At 57.1% G+C, this 15,234-nt stretch overlaps 1 protein-coding gene across 1 annotated transcript in view; it reads left to right on the top strand.

Moving 5' to 3' along the window:
- The window catches only part of ARHGAP39 (Rho GTPase activating protein 39), a 61,307-nt gene extending 48,711 nt beyond the window's left edge, over positions 1-12,596 (top strand). Inside the window, exons 6-12 of the mRNA XM_086466038.1 lie at positions 3,385-3,946; positions 6,540-6,632; positions 9,298-9,371; positions 10,779-10,978; positions 11,450-11,541; positions 11,641-11,810; positions 12,402-12,596. Coding sequence (XP_086322164.1) covers positions 3,385-3,946; positions 6,540-6,632; positions 9,298-9,371; positions 10,779-10,978; positions 11,450-11,541; positions 11,641-11,810; positions 12,402-12,596 — 1,386 coding nt within the window. The remainder of the gene's footprint in view (positions 1-3,384; positions 3,947-6,539; positions 6,633-9,297; positions 9,372-10,778; positions 10,979-11,449; positions 11,542-11,640; positions 11,811-12,401) is intronic.
- The last annotated feature ends 2,638 nt before the right edge of the window (positions 12,597-15,234 follow it).

The raw sequence follows: 15,234 nt of genomic DNA, 5'->3' as shown, positions 1-15,234 counted from the left end.
CCAGCCCATCAGATGTTTCCCATCAGCAGCTCCTGGCTTCTGGCTTTTCAGCTCTCATGTCCTTTCTCCCCTCCAGCACCCAAAAATCTGCCCCTCTGGCCTGTAGTGCCCCACGCTGGGCAAGGACAGTGACACTGCCCACAGCCAGAGGAGCCCAGAGATGGGCTGCAGAGGTGGGGAGGTGAAGAGGAGGGTTTCTGGAGGAAGACCACTTGCTTTTGGATGCATCGAGGGTTGAGGTAAGGCCAGGAAAGGCTACAATGGATGACGACGCCATGTGTGGGGGGATAGTTACTCTGGAAAACTGCCTGGAGGGTGGAGCTTGGTATCAGCAAGGAGAGAGACCGTGGACGTGGACCTGGGAAGGGAGCAAATAATCTGGAAAATGCTTTTTTGCCAATGGGAGTGTGTCAGGAGGTCGGTGGGGCGCCGCATCCAAAGGCAGCAGAAGAAACTTCCCCGCGCCCAAGTGTCCCCGAGCACTCGGTGCTGCCCGAGGAGGTTCAAACCCAAGACTGGAGAGCTCCAAATCCGCTTTGGCTGCTCGCGGTGGCCAAGAGGAATAGCTGCCACCATTAGTGATCCTGTGTCTTCTGCCTGGGACTGGGGACGCGGTGGGACTCTTCTGCGCTGCCTGGGTTTTTCTGTCTGGTTGACCCTGTTTGATGTCCTCCAGCTCAGGGACGCCCGATCCAAGAAGAGCAAATTCCCAGCCAACGTGGTGGGACACTGGACCCTGTTGCCCAGAGAAGTTGTGAGTGCCCCATCCCTGGAAGCGTTCAAGGTCAAGTTGGACGGGGCTCTGAGCAACCTGATGTAGTGGGAAATGTCCTTGCCCATGGCAGGGGGGTTGGAACCAGATGATCTTTGAAGATCCCTCCCAACCCAAACCACTCAATGATCACATCTAAGATTATCACGTGGTTTTCATTCGGTTTCCTACCCACCCCCCATCAGCTGGGGAACCTCTAACGTTGGTTGAAGCAGAAGCCTCTCGCGGTGGCCGGCCTTGGTGAGGAGCTTTGTGCAGAGGGTTATCGTGGTGTCCACCACAGCAAGATGTGACAGAAACGGAGAAAACCAGAGCAAAATGATGCTGGGGGTGACGTGTGGGGAGATACAAAGACCTGCCAGAGGAGAGGAACACACAGGAGATGTTGACGCGGCGGCACACGCGACTGCGATGTGCCCAGTGTCACCGATGGCGCGTCCCCACGGTGGCCATGCGCTGGGGTGCGTCCGATGGCACCAGGACCTCCTTCCCCCCACAGCGTGCTTGAGTTTCCTTCTGGGTTTGAGGGTCCCCCTAATCCCTGAGATGAAAGGAGGGTCACCCCACGAGGCTGTCTCCTCCCAGCGCCCTGCCAGGAGGTCACGGCCAGCTGCCCATGACGCCCGATTGGTTATCGCCTTGTTGTAGGCCTTGGCTTCCCCCAAGTTCATTTAGGACTGTGCTAATTAGGGCCGAAACGAATTTTACGGTCGCACGAGCAGCCCAAATCCATCACATTTTGCTGCCTGCGTCACTCCCCAGCCTGTCCACGCCGTCCGATGGAGCGGACATGGCTGGAGAAGGCTGATGTCCCCAGGCAACGTGGTCCTTAGCTTCTCCCCGGGTGCCCTGGATGAACAGCGTGACTGTGGCCCAGCTCGTGGACCAGTTTTTGGAAGAGCCGCGGCAGCGATGGCCGCTGAGCAAGAAGCCTCGGAGGAAATGCTCCATCTCCTTCCACCCAGGAAGCCCCACGTGCCTTCAGCTGACCAGCGGGTTGGAGGACACTGAAGGACTTTTTGGGTGATGTGGCCTCTGTAGGAATGGTGGGGCTGGGTCCCTCGAGGGGTGAAGCTGTCGTGTCCCCGTGGCCACATCCCTGACGTCATCACCGCGGCAGAAGCTCAGTCATCCATCAGCAGCTCTGGTGACTCTTTGGGTGGCTTCCTTGTCCCCTCCTGGACTTGCCACCTCCACGTGGCCCTGGCTCTTTCCACCTTGGTTCTGCCTCCTGGTTTTCTTCATCTGTTCCTCGTCTAAAACCCACTCCCAAGGCCGCAGCACCACTGCAGTCACCTTGCACACGGTCCCTGGGAAGGGCTCGCTGCCTGCTTGCCCACAGGCCACCTCCCCAGGGCCACCAAACCCAGGTGATGCTGGCCCGGACATTGCACTTGCGGAAGAGGGAGGTGACAGACGATGAAGCCACATTGCCTGGCAGCAGGACCAGGGCGAAGTCCATCCCAAGTGTCCTTGTTTGCCTTTCTCCACGCTGGCCATCAGCTGTTTTGGTGTCCCTCCGTCTCCTGGGGTGAGATCCACAAGCTGGGCTGGTTGCAGTAGTAGAAGGACACTGGTCTTCAGGGGTAGAGGTCCTACCCAGCTGGGTGCTCCACAGGCGAGGTTGGACCCTGGGCAGCTTGTGTCCCTCTGCACATGGGATCTAAAGAAACAATATCCGTGTTGCTCATGGCTTGGAGGAGCCACCAGCCTCCTCCTGGGTACGTGGCCGCTGGAGAACCGTGGTCGAATGTGACTTTGGGGAGAGGGGGGGGGGGGGCGGGGCTGGTTACAGGTGAGTGTGTCCCCTCCGTGGTGTGCCCAAAGGACGGGTGGAGCCTGAAGCCACTTGCCCTTTGCTTCCCCCACGTCATTGACAGCCACCAGCTTCTTCTTTCCGTGACTACAGAGCCCGAGTGACCAGGGTGCTGGGCATGAAGGGAGCCAGCACGTCGGCTTTTGGGTGGCTTTGCTTATCCACCCACTGGTCCCCTCCTTCCTGATGCTGATTGGTGCCATGACCCACCTTGGCCGCTGGCACCAGGCCAGCTTTGCTGGCCCATGATGAGATTGAGGAGCAGCTCCTTGGAGAGGACGTAGCTTTCGGTGCGAGCGTGAGGCGACCTCTTAATGCTGCAACGGTTGGTTGGTTGGTTGGTTTTTTGGTTGATTGCTTGCTTGCTCTGATGGTTGGTTTGCTGGTTTCTTGATTGGTTCGTTGGTTTGATGGTTGGTTGGTTGGTTGGTTTGTTGATTGGTTGGTTGGTTGGTTTGATGGTTGGTTTATTGGTTGATTTGTTGGGTGGTTGCTTGGTTGGTTGCTTGGTTGGTTGGTTTGATGGTTGGTTTGTTGGTTGCTTGATTGGTTTGTTGATTTGTTGATTCGTTGGTTTGTTGGTTTGATGGTTGGGTGGATGGCTGGGTGGTTTGATTGGTTTATTGGTTGGTTGATTTGTTGCTTGTTTGGTTGGTTGGTTTGTTGGTTGATTTGTTGCTTGGTTGGTTGGTTGGTTGCTTGCTTGCTTGCTTGGTCCGTTGGTTGCCTGGTTGGTTGCTTTGGTGGCGTGGCCGTGCCGTTGGTAACATTGACTTGTCTGCCTGTTGTCTCCTAGTCGGAGGACCTCGGTGCCTGCGCCCAGTTCGAGAGCAGCAGGCAGACCAGGAACATGATGCCTAGCGCCAGCTGTGTCTTCCCCACCTTCAACCTGCGGAAGCCCTCCTCAGAGACGGACATTGAGAACTGGGCCTCCAAGCACTTCAACAAGCACACCCAAGGGCTCTTCCGCAGGAAGGTGTCCATCGCCAACATGCTGGCCTGGAGCAGCGAGTCCATCAAGAAACCCATGATCATGACCAACGACCGCAACGTCAAGAAAGAGGCGTGCGAGATCTTTAAACTGATTCAGATGTACATGGGGGACCGGCGGGCCAAGACGGACCAGCTCAACGTGGCCTTGGAGATCGCCACCAAAGGCTGGAGCATGCAGGGTCTGAGAGACGAGCTCTACATCCAGCTGTGCCGGCAGACCACCGAGAACTTCCGTTACGAGAGCCTGGCCCGGGGCTGGGAGCTCATGGCCATTTGTTTGGCCTTTTTCCCACCCACCCCCAAATTTCATTCCTACCTAGAAGGATATATTTACAGGCACATGGATCCGGTGAATGACACGAAAGGTAAGAGAGAAACCACTGCCCGGTGGCTTCGGTCCCTGCTGACGTTGCAACCCGTTTGCTTATTATTATTATTAATTGGTTCCTTTCCCCTTCGCATTCGGGAGTCTCCTCGTTGAAAAGGTGGGCGAGGAACTCCTCCAACAGCCCTCCCGGCGGTGCAGCGAGCCCGGCGGTGCCTTTACCGCCGGCTTTTTCTCGCCGGCGCACGGAAATCCAGCGTTGAGACCCAACACAAAACGAGCTTTGACACCTTTGCTGCGGGCTCGGCGTCGCCTCCGCTGGGGGTGGCCGTCAGCGAGAGCTCCTGGGACTTCTCCTCACCCGTGGGGACACTTTTAGGTGTCCCCTCCAACCCAAACCAAACCATTACAGGATTCTGTGATTTCACCATCTCCAGATGCTTCTTCTGGCTTCTCAAGTAGCTTTGGACCAAACAAAAAACCCCCATGCTGGAAAGAAACACCCAGCTCTATTCCCAGTTCCCAGCATAGTTTTTGGTCACGGCAGATAGAAGAGACATAAATTTGGGGTGTTTGACCCCAAACAGGTGGGGATTGTAGGAGCCCCTCTCCAGTCGTGGGCTTGGCCGAACCCGCTCCTTCACTGCTGGTATCATCTCGCGGGTGGTGGGATCCAGTCTGGCAGGAGGACGTGCTGCCTGCTGGCCACCCACGGCACGGCTGGAGGGTTGGGCGTCCCCACGTCCCATGGGTGGGTGTTGTCTCGCAGTGGGTGGTGGATGAGGCAGAGATGGAGGCCCCAGGGTGGGGGGGAGGCCCCAGGTTTTCACCGTTGGCCAGGCAGCCTCGGGAGATGGAGCTGGAATCGCTCCGGTAGTTTTTGGGTGCCCTTCGGCTTCCCAGGGGACGTCTCGGGGACACCGGAGCTGTGGTGGATCTGCCCAGCTTGGGACCGGGAGGAGATGGACCCAACCAAGGTCTCCACAGGGAAAGCCGTAGGGTGGCTGGGGAAGCTCCGCGTGCGAGGGCGGGATGGGCAGCCGGCCGCGGTGCCGTCATGCCGGGTTGGGGCCGGCACACGGTGGGTGCCGCAGCCGGGGCTGGGGGCTGCCTGTGCCGCCGCCCGCAGCAGAGGTGTCAACCGCGCGTCCTCACCACCCTCACGCTGGATTTGGTGCGCCGGTGGTGAAACCCGGCGCTCCGCCGGCCCGAGGTTGCCCCCTGCGCCCCCCGCCAGCAGCGAGCCCGCGCTCCGCTCCGGCCCCGCGCCGCCGCCCGCCGCCGCACCGACTGGGTCTTCTTCGTTGTGGTCACCGGCACTTGGGGCTCAGTTTCGGCTTCCCCCCATGGCCATTGTAGTGTGTTTGTGGTCAGGTTTGTGTCCCTCCTCACGTGACCGACGCCTCATTTGCTGTTTTTTCATTTCCCGTTTAGGTCCATTTCCAGGTTCTTTCGCTGCCGTTTTATTTCGTTTTCTTTTTTCTTTTAATTTCTGATTTTATTTTCATTTTTGTTTTCATTTCCTGTTATTTTTATTTGCAGTTTCATTTCTATTTTATTTTTATTTTCAGTTTCATTTCTAGTTTATTTTTATTTTCCCTTTAGTTTTATTTTGTTTTCAGCTTCAGTTGCAGTTTCATTTTATTCATTTTCCATTTTTTTTCTGTTTTCCTTTTTTATTTCACTTGCACGTTTACGTTTGATTTCCTTTATTTCAGTTTCAGTTTCAGTTTGATTTTCAGGTTCGTTGGTATTTCATATATTTATTTTCATTTATCTCATTTTTATTTTCAGTTCCACTTCTATTTTACTTATTTTGTATTTTCATTTGTGTTCATTTAAAATTTGTTTTCGTTCAAAATTATTTTTATTTTCCTTTTCCTTTTCAGTTTCATTTCTATTTTATATATTTTTTGTTTCCATTTTCGTTTATTTTTATTTTATTTTCAGATTTCTTTTCAGTCCCATTTTATGTATTTTTCATTTCTATTTTCATTTTTTATTTTACTTGCATTATTATTTTTATTTTCCTGAATTTTCAGTTCTATCTTCAGTTTCATTTCTATTTTCTGTATTTATTTAATTTTTATTTTCATTTTTATTTCTATTTTTGGTTTTTATTTTACTTGCTTTTTTATGATTATTTTTATTTGCAGTTTTGTTTTTTGTTTCGGTTTCATTTCTGTTTTATTTCTTTTTGTATTTCCGTTGCTGGTTTTTTACTTTTCATTTTTCTTTTCTGTGTCATTTTTATTTTCTTTTCTTTAAATTTACTTCATTTTTCTTTTCTTTAAATTTCCGTTTCGGTTTCAGTTTCATTTCCGTTGTGTTTATTTTTATTTGCCGTTTTACACCCCGTTTATGAAGCAGAGCCAGACTTTGCGTTGTCATTTTCAAATGTCCTTCCACCTTCCATCGTCCTTCGGTTCAATCTTCATCCCCGGTTCCTTCGCTCCTCCTCCTGTTGCCACCTCATCGTCCCGCTCTCACTCCCACCCCACGGCCTTCCTCCACGCTCCACTCTCCCCATTCCCGCTTCCGTCCCCGTTTCCCGCCCCCGCTCACCTTCCCGCCGCCCCCGGTCCGTCCCCCTCCCGCTCCCCTCCCACCTCATCGCTCTCTTTGCTCCCCAGTGACCCAGCACATTACAGAGCTCCTGGAAAGGACCAATAAGAAGAAACCCAAATTGCGACGGGCGGCCAGGCCCTGCGCCGCGGAGCGCCATGGTAGGGCCCGACACCGCTCGGGGCGTCTCCCCCGCAGCCCCCCGACCCCCCCGACCCCGCACCCCGGCTCTGCTGCTGCTGCCGCCGCCGGACACGGAGGGTGCGGGGAGGACGGGGCGGCCCCGGGCGGCCAGTGTCGGCCGTGGGGTGGCGGAGGCAGGGCGTGGCGGGCGGCTGACGCCGCGTCCGGCCCATAAAGATCACGGCTGTAGAGATACGCCCACGTGTTTTTATAGAATATACTGTGATATATCATAATATACTACACTATAAGAAATATACTGTAATGTACTATGTTATAATAATACTATAATTATAATATAGTATATTGTGGTATATTCTATATATATTATATATATATCATATGACGCTATAATATACTATAATATACTCTAATATAATATGAGAAATATACTAAATTTTATATTATAGACTATAAATTCTTATATTATGTAATTATATAATGTATATAATTGCATAATGTGTAACAATACACAATTATATAATATAGAACTATAATATATATATAACATTGTGATATATACTGTATTATTCTATAATGTGTAGATATAATATATAAAATAATATATAATATATAGATATTATATATAATATTATCTATAATATCCACTGTAATATATTATATACCGTATTTTCTATATTATATATAATGCTATAGATTAAATATACAATGAATTCCTTAATGTGAATATAACATTAATAATAGATAATAGATAAATCTAGTGGATAAATATAGAATATTATCCCCAACACTATCAGTAAATATAGATATATAACATGGAATATTTTCTACAAATACAATATTTTTAATATTATATAAATAGTGTACAAATACATAATATTATGTATACCTTTATAGATAAATATATAACCTTATCTATAATGTTATCTATAAACATATAATGTTATATATAATATATATTATATCTATTCTATACATAATATAGATATAATATAATAACTATAATACAATATAATACATTATATCTAAGTATCTAATATACCACTAACTCGATAGTCATTAACGAGAGGGGGAAGGTAGGAACTTCACGGAGCGGAGTCCCTCTGGAGGTGCCAGTGGGTTTTCTGGCCGGGTGACCCCCAGCTGGGCACGAGCATCCGTGGTGCCGCGGCCACCACCGGCGGGGCGAGGCGGGGACGTGTGCTGAGCCCCGCTTTTCCCGGCACCCCGCTGGGTTTTGGGCGGGGTTTGCCGGGAACTCGCCGACCGGCGCGGGACGCCGGTGAAGGCTCAGCATCCCGGATGATACCGAGAGGTTGCCGGCACCAGATGAGAGACGTCAACCTGGAGGCCTGGCAATGGTGGGGCTGGGACCTGGAGCTGGGGGGGTGGGTGGAGGCACCCAAGGAGTGGAGGTGACTGTTGAAGGTCTTCATCACCGACGCAGGCGGTGGGACCGGGCGCACCCTCAGCCAGCCTGGAGGTGACACCAAGCTGAGTGGTGGGGTTGACCCTCCTGAGGGACCTGGACAAGCTGGAGATGTGGGGCCCATGTGAACCTCGTGAGGTTCAACCAAGGCCAAGGGCAAGGTCCTGCACATGGGTGGGGACAACCCCCGGTATCCGCCCGGGATGGGGGGATGGAGAGTGGAGAAGGACTTGGTTGGAACTAGATGACCTTCAAAGGTCCCTCCCAACCCAAACCATTCCATGATTCTATCAACGGGCACCAGATTTGAGGTCACCTAGTCCAGGACATCCGCCAAGCCCCCTCCTTCGGGACGGCTTCTCACCGGTGTGACTGGGTCAGGATGCACCAGGGTGTGAGGCTCCGGTGGCACAAAAGCCACGGCCATGGCAGGACGGGTGCTGGCATCGTGGTTTCAAAGCCACCACAGCAGAGAAGGTCCCAGATGATGGAAATTTTTGTTCAATTTGCCTATTTTGAAGCTTTTGGAAGAATTTATGGGGCTGCCAGTGTCTTCTGGGGGAGGGTCCAGAAGCTACCACCAGGTGCTGGGGGATCTCGGGTGTGGGATGTTGGAGCATCTCCCTTGGGATGAGCCCATTGGCAGCTGGGGGATGCTCCAAGGGTTGAGGGTGCCATCTCCTTGTTGAAGCCGATCAAGAAGAGGGGATGGATGGTGCAGAGGGGGATGAGGGTAGAAGTGGTGGCATCAGGAGGAGAGGATGGACAGTGTAGGGGGCAGGGGGGGTGACAGTGGAAGCGATGGCTGCGGGTTGAAAAATCAGCCCCAAAAGCCGGGAAGTCCCCGCACGAGGCCACCAGAGTGAGCAAGGAGAGGCTGGAGCTGAGGGGGCTCCAGGGCTCCACGTTTGGTGGGTACGAGGACGTGGCTTCTCCAAGGTCTGGAGCAGGTTGAGTTGTGGGGGACCCTCCCTGCAAGAAGGGTCTGGGGGGGGCCGGGGCAGGGGGGTGCCACCTCGTCCTCCTCAAATCCCCCCCTCCCTGTCCCACCAGGAGCAGTGATGGGAATAGAGATGGAGCAGCACCCCATCCTGGAGGGGACCTTGACACCCTCTTGGAGCTGGGGTGACCTTCACCCCGGCCCCAGCAGGGGACAGACCCCCCCCCCACTGCCTCCCCCCGCCCCCACCATGACCCATGACCCCACCCCCCACCCCCGGTGACATCCCCCCACTCTCTGTCTTGTCTTGCAGGGGTGGCAATAAGCACTTACGCCAAATACTGCTACAACAAGCTGCAGAAGGCAGCTCTGACGGGAGCCAAGAAGGTATCGTCCGACCGTTGGGCGTGGGGAGGGCAGCGGTGGGGCCAGGACCACCCTGGGGGGTTGCTGCTGGGGTTTGAGGATGGGGTCTGGAGGAGGAGGAGAAGGGATGAAGCTGGAGAGAGGTGGACACGGCGCGGCGGCTCGTGCCAGGTGCGTGGTGAGGGTGCCGCAGGCATCTCCAGCGTGGTTTATCCTTCTGGGGATGTTCTAGGGTCCCCCAGGTCCACCCCAAACCTGCCGGTCACCAAGGTTAGCGATGCCAGGAGCGGAAGCATGCCGAGGGTTGGAAGGGAGGCTCCAGCGGCTCCCAGCTCCCCGGCTTCCGGGCAAGGCGGAGATGGGAGCGATTGAGGTCCTGGACCCCACCAGCGGCACGAGGCGCAGCTGGGGTGGCTCCATCCGGCATCTGGAGAAGAGATGCTGGGCCAGACCCAGCTTGTGGGGAGCCGCATCCATCTTCTCCTCTCCATCCCACCACACACACCTCCACTACCTCCATCTCCTCTCCATCCCACCACGCACACCTCCACTGCGTCCATCTCCTCTGCTGCATCCCACCACACACACGTCCGCTCCGTCCATCTCCTCCATCCCACCATGCACACCTCCACTGTGTCCGTCTCTTCTGCATCCCACCATGCTCGTGGCTGCTGCATCCACCTCTTCTCCATCCCACCATGCACATGTCCATCTCCTCTGCTGCATCCCACCATGCACATGTCCACTCCATCCATCTCCTCTCCATCCCACCCCACACATGTCCGCTCCATCCATCTCCTCCCCTCCATCCCACCACGCACACGTCCGCTCCCTCCATCCCACCACGCAAACATCTGCTCCGTCCATCCCTTCAGCCGCGGCCGCTCGTGTCCCCTGCATGGTGGGAAGACCAGCAGTTCCCTTCTGGGACCCAGAGGTTTCCCCTGGCCCCGCACCGCGCAGGAGCCGGTGACGGTGATGGCACCCCGGCTTCAAGCAGCCACGGATAAACCAACCACGGTGCCAGCGCTCTGCTTTCCAGAGCCGTGGCTCGTCCCCCTCCCTACGTGGCTCGTTGGTGCTCCAGCGTCGCCGTGGCCCCACGGCAGAGCATGGGGGTCCCACCAACCACCACGGGGGAGAGTCCCCAGGGCCGGATTCGCTTTTGAATCAAGATGGTGTGTGCCGCATTTCGGCACCGAGCTTCTGGCGCCAGGCACCACCAGAGACCTCAGCTGGGTTGGCTGGAGTTCATCCATGGCTTCATCCACCCTCCCCATCATGAGGTGGGCTCAGGCTCTGGACGTGTCCACCCTGGAGCTCAGCCATGGGGTGCTGGGATTGAGCAGGACCCCCTGTGCCCGTCCTGGCTGCGGCAACACCGGTTGCGGCTGCTGACGGCACCGGTGGCCTCTCTCTCTCTCGCAGGGCCTGAAGAAACCGAACATTGAGGAGATCCGTCACGCCAAGAATGCCGTCTTCAACCCTTCCATGTTCGGCAGCTCCTTGCAGGACATCATCAACATGCAGAAGGAGCGGTACCCCGACCGGCAGCTGCCCTGGGTGCAGACCCGCCTCTCCGAGGAGGTCCTGGCGCTCAACGGGGACCAGACCGAGGGCATCTTCAGGTAAAAACTACCTACGGCTGCGGGGAGAACCCCCAGGATGGTGGCAACCTGGACCTTCTCATGGGGGAAGCCATGAACCACCTCGTTATGGGGCAGCTCTCCCGTTCCCCGCGTCCCCACGGGTGCCTTTCTCCTTGAGAGCAGCCCCCCAACTTCTCCTTTGCTCCAAGGCCATGAGGATGGGTCATGCCCGTTCTCTGGTGGCCCCCCAGAGTCGTGTCAGGGTCTTGGGGTCCACGCACAACCCCCAACCGAAGCCCCACAGCGCGGCAGGAGGCCACGTCCCCGCGGGGCAGCAACGGGGGTCCCAAAATGGCTCTGTGGCCAGCTGATGTCCCCTCTTGGCTCGCCTTGAGCCCCGCACGCCCCCTGGGGGACCCCCAAAGCCGGGGGGGGGGGGGGGGGGGGCGGGTATTACACTGGTGGGTCCCCACATCTTGCTTGGGGACCAACTTCTCTTCCCCCTCACAGAGTCCCCGGTGACATCGACGAGGTCAACGCCCTCAAGCTGCAGGTGGACCAGTGGAAGATCCCCACTGGCTTGGAGGACCCTCATGTTCCCGGTAAGGCCCCCCGCCCCCCCAGGGCGCTGTGGGAGGGGGTGCAGAATCAGGTCCTTCACCCAACCAGGTCTCACATCTCCCCATCTTCTCTCACCGCAGCCTCCCTGCTGAAGCTCTGGTACCGGGAGCTGGAGGAGCCGTTGATCCCCCACGAGTTCTACGAGCAGTGCATCACCCACTACGAGAACCCCGAGGCGGCCATCGCCGTCGTCCACTCCCTGCCCAGGATCAACAAAATGGTGCTGTGCTACCTCATCCGCTTCCTACAGGTACGGCCGGGCCCCTCTCCGCCTCCCCTCCTCTGGCGGCCACCTCCCGTCTGGAGGTGGCTTCGGGTTCCCCTGAGTCGCCGTGGGGTTCCCCACGTGGTGACCTCCCCGCCGCTGCCCTCTCGTCCAAGATCCAAGAGGTCCACGTGGTTCCTCCACCCGTCTCCCACTGCCCCATCCACCACCACCTCCCCGCGCCCTCTTGTCCAAGACTCAAGAGGTCCATGCGGTTCCTCCACCCATCTCCGACCACCCTCTTCATCCAAGATCCAAGAGGTCCAGGCGGTTCCTCCACCCGTCTCCCAACACCCCATCCACCACCACCTCCCCCCACTCTCTCATCCAAGATCCAAGAGGTCCACACGGTTCCTCCACCCATCTCCCACCACCCCATCCACCACCACCTCCCCCCACTCTCTCATCCAAGATCCAAGAGGTCCACACGGTTCCTCCACCCGTCTCCCACTGCCCCATCCACCACCACCTCCCCCCGCCCTCTTGTGAAGATCCAAGAGGTCCACATGGTTCCTCCACCCATCTCCCGCCGCCCCATCCACCGCCACCTTCTTCCTCCTCCTCCTCCCGCCGCAGGTGTTCGTGCAGCCAGCCAACGTGGCCGTCACCAAGATGGACGTCAATAACCTGGCCATGGTGATGGCCCCCAACTGCCTGCGCTGCCAGTCGGACGACCCGCGGATCATCTTCGAGAACACCCGCAAGGAGATGTCCTTCCTCCGGGTGCTCATCCAGCACCTCGACACCAGCTTCATGGAGGGCATCCTATAGCAGCCGCCACCCAGACACCCCCCCGCCACCGCCACCGCCGCCACCACGAGCCCCCTCCCCTCCCACCCCGCTCGGCCGAGGACCGCAAGGGTGCCGGGTGGCTCGCGGTGGTGTCCCCCCCAACGCCGCGCGCCGTCCTGCAGTGGGACACGGGATGGTTCCTCAAACCCCGGCCAAAGCGGGGGCGTCCCCCCACCCCCGGGGGTCGGCAGCACCTACGAGAGGCCTCCCGGCTCCGTGGGGACCGGCGGCGTTTGCGGCGTGGCCGCGGGGACCTGGGGAACGGGGGAGGGGGAAGCCCTCACGTCGCCGTTGGGGTTGGGGCTTCTCTGGTTGCGAGCAGAGCCGTGGGGTGGCCATGGGGCGGCCGTGGGGCAGGGAGGACCACTAGGGCCAGGAGAAGCCACTTGGTGCCGAGCTGAGCACCCGGAGAAGGTGGCACGTTGGGGACCGGGGTGACAAGCGTCCGCCGCGCCGGGAGAGTCCCAACATGCAGGGAAGGAGGTGGTGGGCACCACCGGGGTGCACCCAAGGATGGGTGCTGGGGTGGGGGAGGGGGCATCCCTTTGGGTGGCTCCTTGTGGCCGGTTGCCCGTCCCGGCGTGCTGGAGGAGCTGGGCGGGCAGGTGGCTGCCGGAGGGGTCGCGGTGCCCATCTCTGGCAGAGCACCGGCACCGTCTTGCCACACCGGGCCCCAAAGGACCTGTCTGGGCACCCACCACGGCTACTTGGCCCTGCTGGACCCAGCACGGGACCATCACCTGCTCCTGGCCCTGCCCAAACCGTCTTGGTGCCCATCAACTCTGATTGGTCCTCCTGGACTCATCTTGGTGCCCGTCATGTCCTCCTGCTTCTCTGGACCCATCTTGGTGCCCATCATCTCCTCCTGCTTCTCCTGGACCCATCTTGGTGCCCATCATCTCCTCCTGGTTCTCCTGGACTCATCTTGGTGCCCATCATCTCCTGCTTCTCTGGACCCATCTTGGTGCCCATCATCTCCTCCTGCTTCTCTGGACCCATCTTGGTGCCCTTCATCTCCTCCTGCTTCTCTGGACCCATCTTGGTGCCCTTCATCTCCTCCTGCTTCTCTGGACCCATCTTGGTGCCCATCATCTTCTCCTGGTCCTCCTGGACCCATCTTGGTGCCCATCATCTTCTCCTGGTCCTGCCCAACCAATCTTGGTGCCTGTCATCTCTGAACTTGCTGGACACATCTTGGCACCCATCATTTTCTGCTTCTCCTCCACCCATCTTGGTGCCTGTCTTCTCCTCCTGGTTCTGCCCCTCTGCTCATCTTGGTGCCCATCATCTTCTCCTGCTCCTGTCCAAGCCATCTTGGCACCCATCATCTGCACCTCCTGGACCCATCTTGGTGCCTGCCCAACCCATCATCATCTCCTGCTCCTCCTGAATCCATCTTGGTGCCCGTCATCTCCTCCTGGTCCTACCCAACTCACCTTGGCACCCATCTCCTGCTCCTTCTGGACCCACCTTGGCACACATCATCTCCTCCTGCTCCTCCTGGACCCATCTTGGTGCCTGTCATCTCCTCCTGGTCCTACCCAACCCACCTTGGCACCCACCATCTGTTCCTCCTGGACCCACCTTGGTGCCCATCTCCTGCTCCTCCTGGACCCATCTTGGTGCCCATCATCTCTTACTTCTCCTGGACCCATCTTATTGCCCGTCATCTCCTCTTGCTCCTGCTCAACCGATCTTGGCACCCATCTCCTTCTCCTCCTGGAGCCATCCCCGTGCCCATCATCTCCTGGTCCCACCCACCCAACCCACCTTGGCACCCATCTCCTGCTCCTCCTGGACCCATCTTGGCACCCATCATCTCTTGCTTCTCTTGGACCCATCTTGGTGCCCATCATCTCCTCTTGGTCCTGCTCAACCGATCTTGGCGCCCATCTCCTGCTGGACCCACCTTGGCACCCGTCAGCTCCTGGTTCTACCCAACCTCCCTTGGCACTCATCATCTCCTGCTCCTCCTGGACCCATCTTGGTGCCCATCATCTCTTGCTTCTCCTGGACCCACCTTGGCACCCATCATCTCCTCCTGCTCCTCCTGGACCCATCTTGGTGCCCATCATCTCCTCCTGGTCCTACCCAACCCACCTTGGTGCCCACCATCTGCTCTTCCTGGACCCACCTTGGTGCCCATCATCTCCCCTTGGTCCCACCCAACCCCCCCCTTTGACACCCCCCCCCCCATCTCCTCCTGGACCCACCTTGGCCACCCTTGTGTACCCCCATCCCCCACCGCCGCACCTGAAGGGTCTCCTCACACCCCCCCCCTCCCCCCCACCCCACAGCCGCCCCCCAAGTGCCTTCGGGGCAAAGCAGGACCACAGCGGGGGGGGGAGGGGCACCCACCGTGGGGAGAGGGGCACCCACCGGGGTGGGGGAGGGGCACCCACCGTGGGGGGGCACCCCCCCCAGAGTATATAGGTCTATAAAGAGAATTATTAATTAGAACCCCCTAATTTTCAAGCCAGATGCTATTTTCTCGAGGGGGGGAGGGGGGGGGCGGGGCGTCCCCGGGGGGGGGGGGGGGGAGGGGGAGGGGGGGGGGTCCCCAGGGTGGGGGGCGCACCCAGCGCTACCTCCCAGCTCTGCTCACTGCCGGGGGGAG

This window comes from Leptosomus discolor, chromosome 5 (assembly GCF_034619465.1).
Source record: "Leptosomus discolor isolate bLepDis1 chromosome 5, bLepDis1.hap2, whole genome shotgun sequence".
NCBI lineage: Eukaryota > Metazoa > Chordata > Aves > Leptosomiformes > Leptosomidae > Leptosomus > Leptosomus discolor.
The sequence above is the reverse complement of the archived record's forward strand: the minus strand, read 5'-3'. Positions and strand labels throughout refer to the sequence as shown.